A 15,374-nucleotide genomic window follows, 5' to 3' on the forward strand; every position below is an offset into this window, starting at 1 on the left:
GGGTGAGCAAACCAAAATAAGGCAAGGGCCACAAATTCCACGATAAAAACCACATCCTTTTTTTCTACAGCAGTCATTTTAGGTTTACTAAACTGAATGAAAATAACTGTTCTTGTCCTATGTTTAGGAATCATACAACAACACACACTTATACTGGGCCTTTCATGTAGAAAATATCCTAAGGCACTGGAGGGGGGAGAGGGGGAAAGAAAATTAAAAACAGGGAATATGAACAAAACATGGTGCCAGAGTCACAAGATGACCAGAAGCTTGATTGAAAAATTCAATTTTGAAAGAGAATCTTGAAGTTGGAGCAAGAATTAGAGTTTAGGCAGGAAGTTGCAAAGATAAAGGCTGACGTTTGCTGAAAACCACTGGTGGGACAAGGGGAGTGGGGGCACTACACCAAACGGTCAGATTCAGAAGATTGAAAGTCACAGGGTGGAAGGTCCAAAGATCGCCTGGGCCATGAAGGGATTTGAGAATCAGGATTTTATGTGTCAAGTCTTCAAGGAAAAGGAGTGAAGACAGAAGTGAAGGATGAGCAGGACAGGGACATGGGTGCAAGAGTTTTCAACAATTAGGAGCTTGTGGAGAATGGCAAGCCTGCAGGGTGGGCATTGAAGAAACAGAACACAAGTAGGGCTTTCAGCAACTGTGGGGCTGATGTAGAGGCAGGCAGACAATATTGTGGGCATAAAGATATGCAGTCTTGGCTTTGGAAAGGGTAGGAGTATAAAGCTCAACTCTGGATTCAATACAACACAAAGGCTACACGTGGTCTGGTTCAGCCTGAGCAGATAGTTGGAGATGGGGATGGAGCCACTGACTAGAAAGTGGGGACCTTATCCTAACTAGAACCTTCCATTCCTGGTAATCATTACTGTTCTCTTAGTGGCTATAATGTCCTCCCCAGGTTAGTGAATCTATCATTATGAGAAGAGACCAGATACTGGGACAATTCTACTGGAAAACAAAAGGCTAAGAGGAGATTTAATCAAGGGTTTTTTAAAAAGTTACAACAGGTTTTTGACAGGGTGACAAAGGAAAATACCATTTCCTCAGGTTGAGAGCCAGCAACAAGGTGATTATACAGGATATTTGACACATCGAGGCCATTCGGCCCATCCAGTCCATACTGGTGTTTATGCTCCACTTGAGCCTCCTACCATCTTTCCTCATCTAAACCTCCCATTGCCACCCTCTATTTCCATCTCCCTCATGTGCTTGTCTAGTTTCCCCCTAAATACATCTATATTATTCACTTCAACTACTTCCTATGGTAGTGAATTCCACATTCTCACCACTCTATGGATAAAGAAGTTTTTTCTGAATTCTCTGTTGGGTTTCTTGGTGACTATCTTATATTGATGACCTCTAGTTCTGCTCTTCCCCACAAGAGGAAACATTCTCTGTATCAACCCAATCAAAACCTTTCAGAATTTTAAAGACCTCTATTAGGTCACCTCTCAGCCTTCCTTTTCCAAGAGAAAAGAGACCCAGCCTGTCAATCCTTTCCTGATATGTAAACCCACACATTCCTGGGATCATCCTTGTAAATCTCCTCTGCACTCTCTCTGCGGGCTCTCTATCAGTAATGTAAAATTAGCATTGAGTGAAGAGAAAAGCCTTTACACAGAGGGTTGCAAAGTGTTCAATGCATTCCCACAGAGCGTAGTTGAGGCAGGGACTTTTAAGACAACGATTCCCAAACTTTTTTCACTGAGCCCTTTTCTTTGGACATCCCTTACGTGCTCCCTCAGTACTTTTGCAATAATTGTTACTGTAAATATTGTGAGTAACCTAGAATACTTTAGTCATTTCATCATTTTAACTGTTTTAATTCTGCCCCATCTACAAGCTCAAATGTGTAATGAAGTCTAAACATTCCATTAAAATTCACATTTGGGGAATTCCTCAGGTCTGCTCCCACTTCACCTGCTTTACATACTCAACGTGCAGTGGAAATTCAGTCAACTGCACCTAAATCTGGAATTTCCTAACCACTAGGGCTGACATCACATCAGCCACCTGTCCCCAGAATAAACCTCAATGTGCCCCCCCGGACCCCCACCCTGCCCGCCATCCAGTAAGGGGTCATCTTCGTTAAGCCAAGAGTAAATATCTCAAACAGAAGAGGAGACTGGACTTTGGGGGGAGCGCAGGGAAGTGGGATTAGTTTGGGATTGATACAGGGCTAAAGGGGGAGAATGGGGCAGTGGGATTAGTACAGGGTGATGGAGAGAGCACAGGGCAGTGGGATTAGTTTGGGGATTGATACAGGGCTATGGGGAGAGTGGTGCAGTGGGATTAGTTTTCCATTGACGCAGGGCTAGGGAGGAGAGAGTGGGGTGGTGGGATTAGTTTGGGATTGTGTCCTAATGTATATAATGTTATTGGAAAATAATTTTCTTTGAAAATAGAGGTTTAGTCTGTGGGCGTGTCTCAAATGGATTAAAACCAGCTAGTCTGGGTGCTTTGATGTGTGCTGGTTTTGATCTGTAAGAGAGCGTGCATTTGCATTTTTTGAATAGAGCATTCAAGAGGTAGGGTGAAAACTGACAATTATTTAGCATGAAAGGGGTTTCATTGATAAAAGGTGACATTCAAAGAGGCTGGTGAGACAATGAGAATTTGCATTCAATCAGTAGTGGTAGGTATAACAAGGCAGCCGTTATTTGTGTGCAGAACAGATGCAATGTGAGATCAAAAGGCAGCTGCAAGACTCCAACTGGCTCCACAGGAACCAAAGTGAAAAGAATCTCTCGTTTTGAATTTGTAAGGTGAAAATGCTTTGCCTGGTGTCTGGTTAAGTCAATGGGTTGTTGTTGTCTTAATGGAGATTAGTTTGGGAATTTGTTATAAGTTATGATAGTAGTAATTTGTAGCCATGTGAATATATATTTTAACCTGTGTAAATTAATAAAATGTTTCATTTAGTTTAATGTAAAACCTCGAGAACTGGTGGTCTGATTCCTGAATTTAGAGTCGCATCTCAAACATAACACTAAAAATTATAGGTTATGATTTGTTTAAAGTTTCCCTCTGGGGTTCTTAATAACTCTGCTTTACCAACTGCATCAGTTATAACAGATTGCTCTGGTCATCATCACATTGCTGCTTGTAGAACCTTGCTGTGTGTAAATACGCTGCTGCTTCTCTTTATTACAACACTGACAACATTTCAAAAATACTTCATTGATTATAAAGTACCTTGGGATACCCTGAGGTCATGAAAGGTCCTATAGAAATGCAAGTCTGCCTCTACACTCGACTATTCCAATGCACTGCTGGCTGATGTCCCACGTTCTACCCTCATTGGACTGGAGGTCATCCAAAATGCTGCTGCCTGTGTTCCAGCTCGCACCGAGTCGCATTCCCTAACACCCCTGTACTTACTGACCTACACTGGCTCCTGATCAAGCAATGTCTTGACTTTAAAATTCACATCTTTGTTTTCAAATCCTTCCATGGGCTGGCCTCTCCCTATCTCTGTAATCTCTCCCAGTCATACAACCCTCCCAGGTCAGTGAACACAGGGGTAGTGAAGGAACAGGGGCTGGCACAAGCTAAGGCACGGACAGCAGAGGTTTAGATTACCTCAAGTTTGTGATGGATAAAATGTGGGAGGCTGGCCAGGAATGTGTTAGAATAGTTAAAGTGTAGAGATTACAAATGCATGGATGAGGGTTTCAGCAGCCAATGAGTTGAGGCACGGCAGAGTCAGGTGCTGTTATGGAGGTGGAAATAGGTGTCCTTGGTGATGGCACAGATATATGGATGAAAGTTCATCTTGAGTATAACACCAAGATTGGGAATAGCCTGGCTCTGCCTCAGATGGTCCACAGGGAGGGGAATGGCATCATTAGCTAGGGAACAGAATTTGTGGCGGTGGGTCAATATTTAATTACTCCTAGGATTTTTTTACTCCTCTTTCCATGGTACTGGCAGTCATTCCTTCAACACGAAGAGCCACTGGTGGGGGAAGCCCTGAGTGTTTATCCAGTGAATAGTTCAGCCATTCAGACCATGAAGGTCTGTGCTGATCTGGGGTGGTGCAGAGTGCTGTAGCAGAACCAACACTCACCACTTAAATTCACGAGGAATCGTCACGTGAACCCCTGAGCTCCCGTGGGCTGCTAGTGTCCATGGAACTGAACTCCTCAGCAAGTTATTTGGAGGGAAAAGAAATTGGTCAGAGGGGGAAAGAATTCAAGATGACTAACTTCTTCTAGTCCTTTCAGTCTGTAAAAGGAGCCTGTGGGAACTTTTAGTTGTGGGTCAGATGTGCAACAGTTACAAGACCAGACCAGGATCAAAAGTGTCTCTGTACAATGTGGTTTACAGCTGGTTTTAAGAAGCAAAATGAAGCTAGAGAAGCTATGTGAATACTTTGCTACTGGCAAACGACTGTAAGACAACTTTAAGACAACAAAAATAGTCTTATAAAAAGGTCAGAAAGGCCTGGTCTAACATGGGTAAGGGTATATACTCTTCTGATCTAAAAGACAGAGATAAAGGAACATTGTGACTGCTGGAACCACACTGGTGAACAGTGCAGGTACTTGCAACATTGTGCAGGTTGAAGTGAGGAACAGTAGAGTTGATGGTGTTGTGGAAAGCACGTCAATGCCTCCAGCAAGACAAGACAGTCCCAGATCGTCAGCTGTTGCTCACTGTTTCGGAATGAAGCCAGCAGGGGAGAGAGCGCAGGAGAGAGTGAGAGCACGAGCACACTAAATGCTTCTGTAGAAAGTTCTGAAATATTTCCTCAGATTGCGCCAGAGGCAGAGGCAGAGGGAGATCAAGCACAAATGAGTCATGGACATTTGCAGGATACAAACAATGGCTTTACCTGTCAACTCTTTCTTTTCCTGGTCAGGAGCCATGGTGAATGGAACCAGCCCACACTCGGAGTTCTCTGCAGAAGCCAGGTTCCCTGCAGCAAATACAGAAAAAAACTCAATTAGACGGGGAAAAAGAACAGCAAACGGAGGGAGGGAAGTGTAAGGTGGATTTAGCACAAACAGGCATTCAGATCAAGCCAACCCAGCAGGAAATGAAGTGCAATAACTGGCTTGGAATGTTTCAGCCAAGTGCCAAGATTGGCATGCAGCAACCAACTGAACACAGCTCCACATCATTTTAAAAGGTTTACCATCTTTTTCAGGAGTTCTAAAAGACTTCAAATTTTGCACAGTACAGATTGTACATAGTGAAAATGTAAGACTCATACAGTGCTTTACACCATACATTAACATTTTGTTTTTGATATCTGTAAGACTCATATACTGACCTGCACACAATCCAGACATAGCACACCGTAACGTAGGCCTTACATACTGATACTTACACAGATTCTTGGGGGGATCAACCAGGTGCCTAACATGGACAGAAAGCTTCCAAGAAATCCACACAGGTAACGTATCTGTTTGCCTGAGATAGAGGCACTGAGACACATTCTCTTCGTAGGCAGAAATCAGTCACCAAAGTCTACAGATCATTAGGCAGAGCCATGTGTGAGGATCCCCAAGGGCACGTAGGGGTACTGCTCAAGTTTAACCAGCCAAACCCTTGTAGAACACTGATAAGCTTCCTGGCGAGCAACACAACTTCCAATACGTGTGACGTGGCATTGTCCACATCAGTAAGGGGCACATGAGGAGACAGGCGACTATGTCGGAGTGAGATGGAGACTGAGTGAGTAGTGAATTAGGTTCACATGGTAAGTTCTGTTAAGTTCTTTTCAGGTTTTAACTTTATGTTAAGAAACAAGGTCTGGCATAGCACTAACCTGCAAGTTAGGTTAGCTTGTTAAACAGAGAATTGCCTGGAGTGGCAGTTATCTTGTCAATCACCTGAAAACAGTTGGTCCAAGTGGTGTTAAACTAGCTAGTGACTCATCAGAGGGTCTATAAAAGAAACAGGCTTTTCAAACCACATGATCAGGAAGGGGTATGTGAGGAGACAGGTGACTTATGCCAGAGGGAGACAGAAAATGAGTGAGTAGCGAATTAGGTTCGCATGGGAATTCGGTGCAAAAGGGAAAAGAGGTGCGGCATAGATAGGAATTATTCTAATTTAATTACTCAATTAACTTAAGTTAACTAAATAACATTAGTAACAATGGCAGGACAGGTGTTATGTTATAGCTGCGGAATGTGGGAGCTTTTGGACACCAAGGCGATCCAGGACAAACAAGTCTGCAGGAAGTGTAAGCAGCATGAGGAATTCTGGATCAGGATTACTGATCTGGAAGCCAAAATGCAGACGCTGCACAGCATAAGGGAGGGGGAGAAACACCTGGACACTTTGTTCCAGATGATGGTCACGCCTCTTAGAATAGGGTCATCTGTTTTGGTCAGCAGTGAGGGACAGGAGGATGTGACCATGAGTGAGGCAGGTAACGGGGTCAAGCAGGCAATAGTGGAGGAGCCTCAAACTTTGCAATTGTCAAACAAGTTTGAGGTGCTCACAACCTGTGTGGATGAAAGCAAGGTCTGCAAGGTGGATGAGCAGGCTGGCCATGGCACCAGGAAGCCAGTCAAGTGGGGGGAGCAAACAGGAATGTAGCGGTAGTAGGAGATAGTATACTGAGCGGGATTGACGTTGTTCACTGTAGCATAGTGAGAGAGCCCAGATGGCCATGTTACCTGCCTGGTGCCAGGGTTCAGGAGTGTCAAGGCTGGAGAGGAACTTACAGTGGGAGGGGGAGGATCCAGTTGTTGCGGTCCATGTAGGTACCAATTATATAAGCAGGACAAGGAAGGAGGTTCTGCATAGTCAGTATGAGGAGCTAGGTACCAAAATTAAGAAGCAGAGCCTTAAAGATAATCATCTCTGGATTATTACCTGAGCCACGTGCAAATTGGCATAGGGCAAATAAGATTAGAGAGAGGAATATATGGCTCAATGACTGGTGTGGGAGATGTGGGTTCTGATTTGTGGGCACTGGCACCAGTACTGGGGAAAGTGGGGGCTGTACCGTTGGGATGGTCTACACCTGGGTAGTGCTGGGACACATGTTCTTGCAAATTGCATAACTAGGGAAGTAGAGAGGGCTTTAAACTAAACCGGGGTGGGGGGTGGGGGTTGCGGGATCAAGCTTGGGTAGATGTGGCAAATCAAGGGGTAGATTCAAGGCAGGAGCCCGTAATAGTAATATGGGGAATGAGGGTCACAGAATAGCAGGGAGAGAGATAGCTAAAACCTAAGAATACACAATAGTCAAGACTAAATGTTACAAAGATAACAAAAAGACAAAACTAAAGGCTCTGTATCTGAACATGTATAGCATTCATACCAAAGTAAATGAATTGATATCACACATTGAAGTAAATAAATATGATCTGATGACCATTATGGAGATGTGGCTGCAGGATAACCAGGATTGGGTCTTGAATATTGTGCCATTGACATTGATATTCAAGAAGAACAGGAAGCTCGGTAAAACCGGGGGGACAGAACTGTTCATCAAGGATAGCATTGGTTCAATGGTTAGAGCTGACCTTGGTTCAGGAGATCAGGATGTAAAATCAGTTTGGGTGGAGATGAGGAATAGTAGGGTAAAGAAGTCACAAGTGGTCTACAGGCCCCCTAACAGTAACCACAATGTAGGACAAGTATACAAGAAGAAATATTGGTTGCTTGTGATAAAGGAATAGCAATAATCATGGGTGATTTTAATCTAAAAATAAACTGGAAAAATCAGATTGGCAGTCGTAGCCTCAATGAGGGGTTCATAGCAGGCTGGCGAGATAGTTTCTCAGAGCAGCATGTTCTGGAACCAACCAGAGAGCAGGCTGTATTGGACAGGATACTGTGTAATGTGACAGGATTAATTATTGACCTCAGAGGAAAGGCACCCATAGGTAGCAGCAACCACAATATGATTAACTTTCACATACAGTTTAAAAGGGAGAAAAGTGGGTCCAAGACTAGTATCTTAAGCTTAAATAAGGGCAACTATGTGGACATGAAAGCTGAGCTAGCTGAACTGGGATAATAAACTAAGGAATTGATCAATAAAGAATCCGTGGCAGATATCGAAGGGGATATTTCAGAATAAGTATATTCCTACTATAAAGAAAAATTCTAAGGGGAGGACCCACCATCCGTGGTTAACTAAAGAAGTTAAAGGAAAGCATCAAACTTAAGGAAAGAGCATATAACTGCGCAAAGATCAGTGGCAGGTCAGATGATTGGTCAGAATATAAAGAACGGCAGAGAACAACAAAGTTTAATCAGGAGAAAGAAATTAGAGTATGAGAGGAGGCTAGCTAGAAATGCAAGAATGGATAGGAGTTTCTACAAGTATTTTAAAAGGAACAAAGTAAAGTGAGTGTTGGTCCTCCAGAGAGTTAGAATAGGGAGTTAATAGTAAATAATAAGGAAATGGCGGATGACATAAACAAATATTTTGCTTCTGTCTTCACTATAGAGGATACAAAAAACATTCCAGTAGTAGCTGTAAATCAGGAGGCGGAAGGGAGAGGGGAACTTGGTGAAATTATAATCACTAGGGAAGCGGTACTGAGTAAACTGATGGAGCTGTGGGCTGACAAGTCTCCGGGTCCTGATGGACTTCATCCTAGCGTCTTAAAAGAGGTGGCTAATCAGGTAGATGTGTTGGTGCTAATTTTCCAAAATTCCCTAGATTCTGTAAAGGTTCCATCAGACTGGAAAGTAGCAAATACAACATCTCTATTCAAGAAGGGAGGGAGATAGAAAACAGGAAACTATAGGCGATTGCTACCCAACATCATGGCTGCAAAGTCCAGGGTAATGATCCAGCAATGACAGAGGAACAGCAATACATGCCCAAGTTAGGGTGGCATATGACTTGGAAGGGAACCTGGAGGTGGTGGTGTTGCTCCTCTACAGTGGTAGAGGCCACAGGGCAGGGAAGGACTGCAGTATGAACTGCAATGTGTCAGCCATGGCTCAGTGCATAGCATGCTTGCCTTTAATTTAGAAGGTTGTGGGTTCAAGTCCCACTCTAGAACTTGAGCACAAAAATCAAGGTTGACACTCCAGTGCAGTACTGAGGGAGCACCACATTGCAGGAGGTGGTGTCTTTTGGATGAGACATTAAACTGAGGCCCCATCTTCCCTCTCAGGTGGGCATATAAGATGCTTTGGCACTATGTTGAAGAAGATCCGAGGAGTTCTCCCTGGTGTCGTAGCCAATACTTATCCTTCAGTCAACATCACAAAAACAGATTAGTTGGTCATTATCACATTGCTGTTTGTGGGAGCTTGCTGTGCACAAACTGGCTGTCATATCTCCTACATTACAACAGTGACTAAACTTCAAAAGTGGTTTTTCATTGGTTGTAAAGTGTTTTGGGACACCCTGAGGTTGTAGAAAATGCGGTATAATTAAAAATATTTATTTTAACTTATAGATAGTATATGTTAATTGTTTCAGCCACTGCTGACCCATCCCCTACCCCCCAACCCAGCAACTGCTTATAGCAGCTGGAAACAATTTGGCTTGATACCACTTGTAACTACTGCTCCATCATGACCTGTGAGATGGAGTTTTTTTTAAAAAATTCATTCACGGGATGTGGGTGTCACTGGCTGGGCCAGCATTTATTGCCCATCACTAGTTACCCTCGAGAAGGTGATGGTGAGCTGCCTTCTTGAACCGCTGCAGTCCATGTGCTGTAGGTACACCCACAGTGCTGTTAGAAAGGGAGTTCCAGGATTTTGACCCAGTGACAGTGAAGGAACGGTGATATATTTCCAAGTCAGGATTGTGAGTGGCTTGGAGAGGAACTTCCAGGTGGTGGTGTTCCCATGTGTCTGCTACCCTTGTCCGTCTAGATGGTAGTGGTCGTGGGTTTGGAGGGTGCTGTCGAAGGAGCCTTGGTGAATACCTGCAGTGCGTCTTATAGATGATACACACACTGCTACTACTGTGCGTCGGTGGTGGTGGGAGTGAATGTTTGTGGATGGGGTGCCAATCAAGCGGGCTGCTTTGTCCTGCATGGTGTTGAGTTTCTTGAGTGTTGATGGATCTGCACTCATCCAGGCAAGTGGGGCGTATTCCATCACACTCCTGACTTGTGCATTGTAGATAGTGGACGGGCTTTGGGGAGTCAGGAAGGTGAGTTACTCATCATAGGATTCCTCGCCTCTGGCTACAAGAACAGGTCACAGTATTTATATGGCTAGTCCAGCTCAGTTTCTGGTCAATGGTAACTCCCAGGATGTTGAGAGTGAGGGCAATGTCATTGAATGTCAAGGGACGATGGGTGGATTCTCTCTTGTTGGAGATAGTCATTGGCTGGCACTTGTGTGGAGCGAATGTTACTTTCCACTTGTCACCCCAAGCCTGGATATTGTCCAGGTCTTGCTGCATTTGGACATGGACTGCTTCAGTATCTGAGGAGTTGTGAATGGTGCTGAACATTGTACAATCATCAGTGAACATCCCCACTCCTGATCTTGTGATGGAAGGGAGGTCATTGATGAAGCAGCTGAAGATGGTTGGGCTGAAGACACTATCCTGAGGAACTCCTGCAGTGATGTCCTGGAGCTGAGGTGACTGACCTCCAACAACCACAACCATCTTCCTTTGTGCTAGGTATGACTCCAACCAGCGGAGAGTTCCCCCCTACCCCCAATTCCTATTGACTTCAGTTTTGCTAGGGCTCCTTGATGCCACACTCGGTCAAATATTGCCGTGATGTCAAGGGCAGTCACTCTCACTTCACCGCTAGAGTCCAGCTCTTTTTGTCTATGTTTGAACCAAGGCTGTAATGAGGTCAGGAGCTGAGTGGCCCTGGCGGAACCCAAACTGGGCATCAGTGAGCAGGTTATTGCTGAGCAAGTGCCACTTGATAGCACTGTTGATGACCCCTTCCATCACTTTACTGATGATCGAGAGTAGACTGATGAGGCGGTAATTGGCTGGGTGGATTTGTCTTGCTTTTTGTGTACAGGACATACCTGGGCAATTCTCCACATTGCTGGGTAGATGCCAGTGTTGCAGCTGTACTGGAACAGCTTGGCTAGGGGCCCGGCAAGTTCTGGAGCACAGGTCTTCAGTACTATTGCCGGAATATTGTCAGGGCTCATAGCCTTTGCAGTATCCAGTGCCTTCAGCCGTTTCTTGATATCACATGGAGTGAATCGAATTGGCTGAAGACTGGCATCTGTGATGCTGGGGACCTCTGGAGGAGGCTGAGATGGATCATCCATTCAGCACTTCTGGCTGAAGTTTATAGCAAATGCTTCAGCCTTATCTTTTGTACTGATGTGCTGGGCTCCTCCATCATGGGGATGGGGATATTTGTGGAGTCGTCTCCTCCAGTGAGTTGTTTAATTGTCCACCACCATTCACAACTGGATGTGGCAGGACTGCAGAGCTTAGATCTGATCCGTTGGTTGTGGAATCACTTAGCTCTGTCTATCACTTGCTGATTATGCTATTTGGCACACTAGTCCTATGTTATAGCTTCACCTGGTTGACATCTCATTTTTAGGTATGCCTGGTGCTGCTCCTGGCATGCCCTCCTTTACTCTTCATCGAACCAGGGTTGATCCCCTGGCTTGATGGTTAATGGTAGTGGGTGATATACTGGGTCATGAGGTTACAGATTGTGTTTGAGTACAATTCTGCTGCTGCTGATGGCCCACAGTGCCTCATGGATGCCCAGTCTTGAGTTGCTAGATCTCTTCGAAATCTATCCCATTTAGCACGGTGCTGGTGCCACACAACACGGTATCCCCAATGTGAAGATGGGACTCCGTCTCCACAATAACTGTGTGGTGGTCACTCCTACCGATACTGTCATGGACAGATGCATCTGCGGCAGGCAGGTTGGTGAGGATCAGGTCAAGTACATTTTTCCCTCTTGTTGGTTCCCTCACCACCTGCTGCAGACTCAGTCTAGCAGCTATGTCATTTTGGACTAGGCCAGCTCGGTCAGTAGTGGTGCTACCGAGGCACTCTTGGTGATGGACATTGAAGTCCCCCATCCAGAGTACATTCTGTGCCCTTGCCACCCTTTGTGCTTCCTCCAAGTGGTGTTCAACATGGAGGAGCACTGATTCATCAGCTGAGGGAGGGCGGTATGTGGTAATCAGCAGGAGGTTTCCTTGCCCATGTTTGCCGTGAGACCTCATGGGGTCTGGAGTTGGTGTTGAGGATTCCCAGGACAACTCCCTCCTGACTGTATACCACTGTGCTGCCTCCTCTGTTGGGTCTGTCCTGCCAGTGGGACAGGACATACCCAGGGATGGTGATGGTGGTGTCTGGGACATTGTCTGTAAATGTATGATTTTGTGAGGATGACTATGTCGGGCTGTTGCTTGACCGGTCTGTGAGACAGCTCTCCCGATTTTGGCACAAGCCCCCAGATGTTAGTAAGGAGGACTTTGCAGTGTCGACAGGGCTGAGATTACCATTGTCATTTCCGGTGCCTGGGTCGATGCCGGGTGGTCCATCTGGTTTCATTCCTTTTTTGAGACTTTGTTGCAGTTTGTTACAACTGAGTGTCTTGCCAGGCCATTTCAGGGGGCACTTAAGAATCAACCACATTGCTGTGGGTCTGGAGTCACGTGTAGGCCAGACCAGGTAAGGACGGCAGATTTCCTTCCCCAAACATTAGTGAACCAGATGGTTTTTTACATCAACCAGCAATAGTTTCATGGTCATCATTCAGTTCCAGATCTGCCATGGTGGGATTTGAACTTGGGACCCCGGGCATTACCCTGGGTCTCTAGAATACCAGTCCAGCAACAATACCATTACGCCATCACCTCCCCAAGTGCACAGTCCACTTCCTCCTAATCAACGGCTTCATTCATTCTCTGACAACCATAACTGACAGGCTTTAACCAACACAGAAATGAGGGAGGGTTATTTTTGGGTAATTGTGCCCCTTGCAGCTGAGCCCAATCTACTGATCCCGCTTCATCTTCCTAAGAACCCCCAGCCTCACGATAGATGCTCTCAAAATTCACCTCCGCAGAAACTCCTGATCTCTCCAAAAAGGCTTTAAGTCAGGGGTGGGGAACCTTTTTCTTATCAAGGGCCATTCACACGCGGACAAAATCAGGCGCAGGTCACACACACACAAAAACCAACTTACCTCATTTTTTATTAGAGAGAATGCAGAAATGTTCAACACACCCACTGCTTTAATGAGATGGCTGAATTTGCTTTTCCTTAAATGAGCCACATTATTGTAGATTCTATGCTGTTTATAATGACCGGGCTGCATTACTGCCGCTTCCAAAATCTCCTGCCCATCACTGCCGTGTTCACCAGTATCTACTCAATGGACAACAATTGCCCTGGATTGGTAAGCAACAGAGACCGGGGTGCCTCTCACCCGGGACTATTCAAGAGCATCACAAGAGTTTAAACTGAAGGGACCAGGAGTGGTTCACTTTTTGCTTGTGTCGGTTTCAACCTTTAGCTTCTTAGCGTCGTCGCTGGATTCAATCCCGATCCCAGATTGGTTCTCCGGGATTTGGAGTTTTGAAATTAGTTCCCATCTCCGTTTAAAGTGAAGGAACTAAATAACCAACAAATGAATGCTAGTAGCACCATCTCAATGAGTGTCCGATTAACTAATTTCTTAAAATGGTTTGTCCATCCTGCTTTTTAAAAAGGACTGGATATCAGTTATCCAGAGAACGCGGACACTGTCCTCCTGCACTCTCCTGTCTGAGCTGTTTGTGTTGCACATCCCCCGTTCTGGCTGCATATTTCAACAAAGTAGCCCTGCAGTAACTGTTAACCTTTACTCCGTAAATAGCAGAGGCGTATGCGTCATACGCATGTGATATTTGTTTTTGAAATCTCACCACAGGCTGGATGAAAAAGCGCAATGGGCCGCATCCAGCCCCCCGGGCCGGCGGTTCCCACCCCTGCTTTAAATGCTCCTTTAATGGCCTATGCTTTCACTATGCTTTCACCGAAAGACTCTCCTTCCTTTGCAAATAAGGCCCAGTTTAATAGATTAATGACCAACATGCCCCTTAACCTCTGTTTATGTCAACAGTTGCTGAGACATGAAATATTTTCTATTACCGTGCCGGCTCCAGGGGAGGGGTTTAACATGAACAGATTTGAGAAAAACATTGAGCAATTAAATCATAAAATAAGGATCCTAAAGGATGAAGGCGGACATTTGACCTATTGCCCCTTTGCAATCTCTGAAAAAGCTCAGTCTCATCTGCCCTTTTCCCATTGCCTCTATGCTTCTCTCCCTAAAAGATTGTGCCATTTCCTTACTCTTTCCCCCATCACTCTTGTGCTGTCTCTCAGTACCATTCCCCTGCCCTTTCTCCCCCAACCTTTTTAAATTGATAACTGGGTAAATAATTTCTCCTAACCCCTCCCTTCATTCTTTTAGTGATTATTTTAAATCTCTTCCATCTAGTTACCGACACACTGACCAATGGAAAAGTTTTCCTTATTTACATTTTCAAAATCCTTGGTAAATTTGAACACTTCCACCAGATCGCTTAAACCTATTAGAAAGCCCTGATTCTGAGCCTCTCACCCCCGATATCTTAGTGAATCTCTTCAGTACCCTCTCCATGGCCTTGACATTCCTCCTAAAGTAGGCAACAAAACTAGACCCAAATTCCTCACTGCAGCCTGACCAATGATTTGCACAGGTTTAGCGTCATCTGCTGTTTTTGCATTCCACGCACTTACTTACCAAACCAAGAAGCCTGTTATTTATCAAATTGTCCTACTTTTATAATTCGCAACCCTGAACCCAACACTCTGCTCCTCCCCTACACTTCAGGTTTTGCCATTATATTCTCCTCTCATTCTTCCTCCCAAAATATCACTTCATGTTCCTCCACATTGAATTATATCTGACATCTATCTACCCAATCTACTAACCAGTCTATACCCTCCTGAAGTCACTAACTGCCCTCTACATAGTTAATCACATTCCCAGTTTTTGTGTTGTCTACAAACTTCAACAGTGCAGCCCTCTATCCAAGGCCAGGTCATATATGTTATGAGAGGAACAACAGCCCCAACACTGACCACTGATGGAGGAAGATAAGGAGGATCTTGCATTTATATTGTGCTTTTCACAATCTGAGGATATCCCAAAAGCACCAATTTGAAGTTTAGTCACTTTTATGTTTGTCCTCTGGGCAGTCTCCAGTTACCTGATTTAGCCCTCTCCCTTTTTGAACAGAGATGTTACATTGACAGCCGTCCAATCCCCTGGCACAACTGCAATATCCAAGAAAGTTTCAAAGATTTCCAAATGGCACAGCTCAGATCCAGCGTCTGTTTTGCCAGATTATGAGATGCACCATGCAACAGTTGGCAGAAAGACAAAATGGACTGTCAATTGTCCGGGCCACTGACCTACAAACAG

At 44.9% G+C, this 15,374-nt stretch overlaps 1 protein-coding gene across 4 annotated transcripts in view; it reads right to left on the reverse strand.

Moving 5' to 3' along the window:
- The window catches only part of LOC121273335 (natural resistance-associated macrophage protein 2-like), a 194,980-nt gene that overhangs the window by 127,306 nt on the left and 52,300 nt on the right, over nucleotides 1-15,374 (reverse strand). For all 4 annotated transcript variants that reach the window (XM_041180485.1, XM_041180484.1, XM_041180483.1 and 1 more), the window contains exon 2: nucleotides 4,856-4,939. In XM_041180485.1, coding sequence (XP_041036419.1) covers nucleotides 4,856-4,889 — 34 coding nt within the window. In that variant the 5' untranslated portion in view covers nucleotides 4,890-4,939. The remainder of the gene's footprint in view (nucleotides 1-4,855; nucleotides 4,940-15,374) is intronic.

Source organism: Carcharodon carcharias, chromosome X (assembly GCF_017639515.1).
Source record: "Carcharodon carcharias isolate sCarCar2 chromosome X, sCarCar2.pri, whole genome shotgun sequence".
NCBI lineage: Eukaryota > Metazoa > Chordata > Chondrichthyes > Lamniformes > Lamnidae > Carcharodon > Carcharodon carcharias.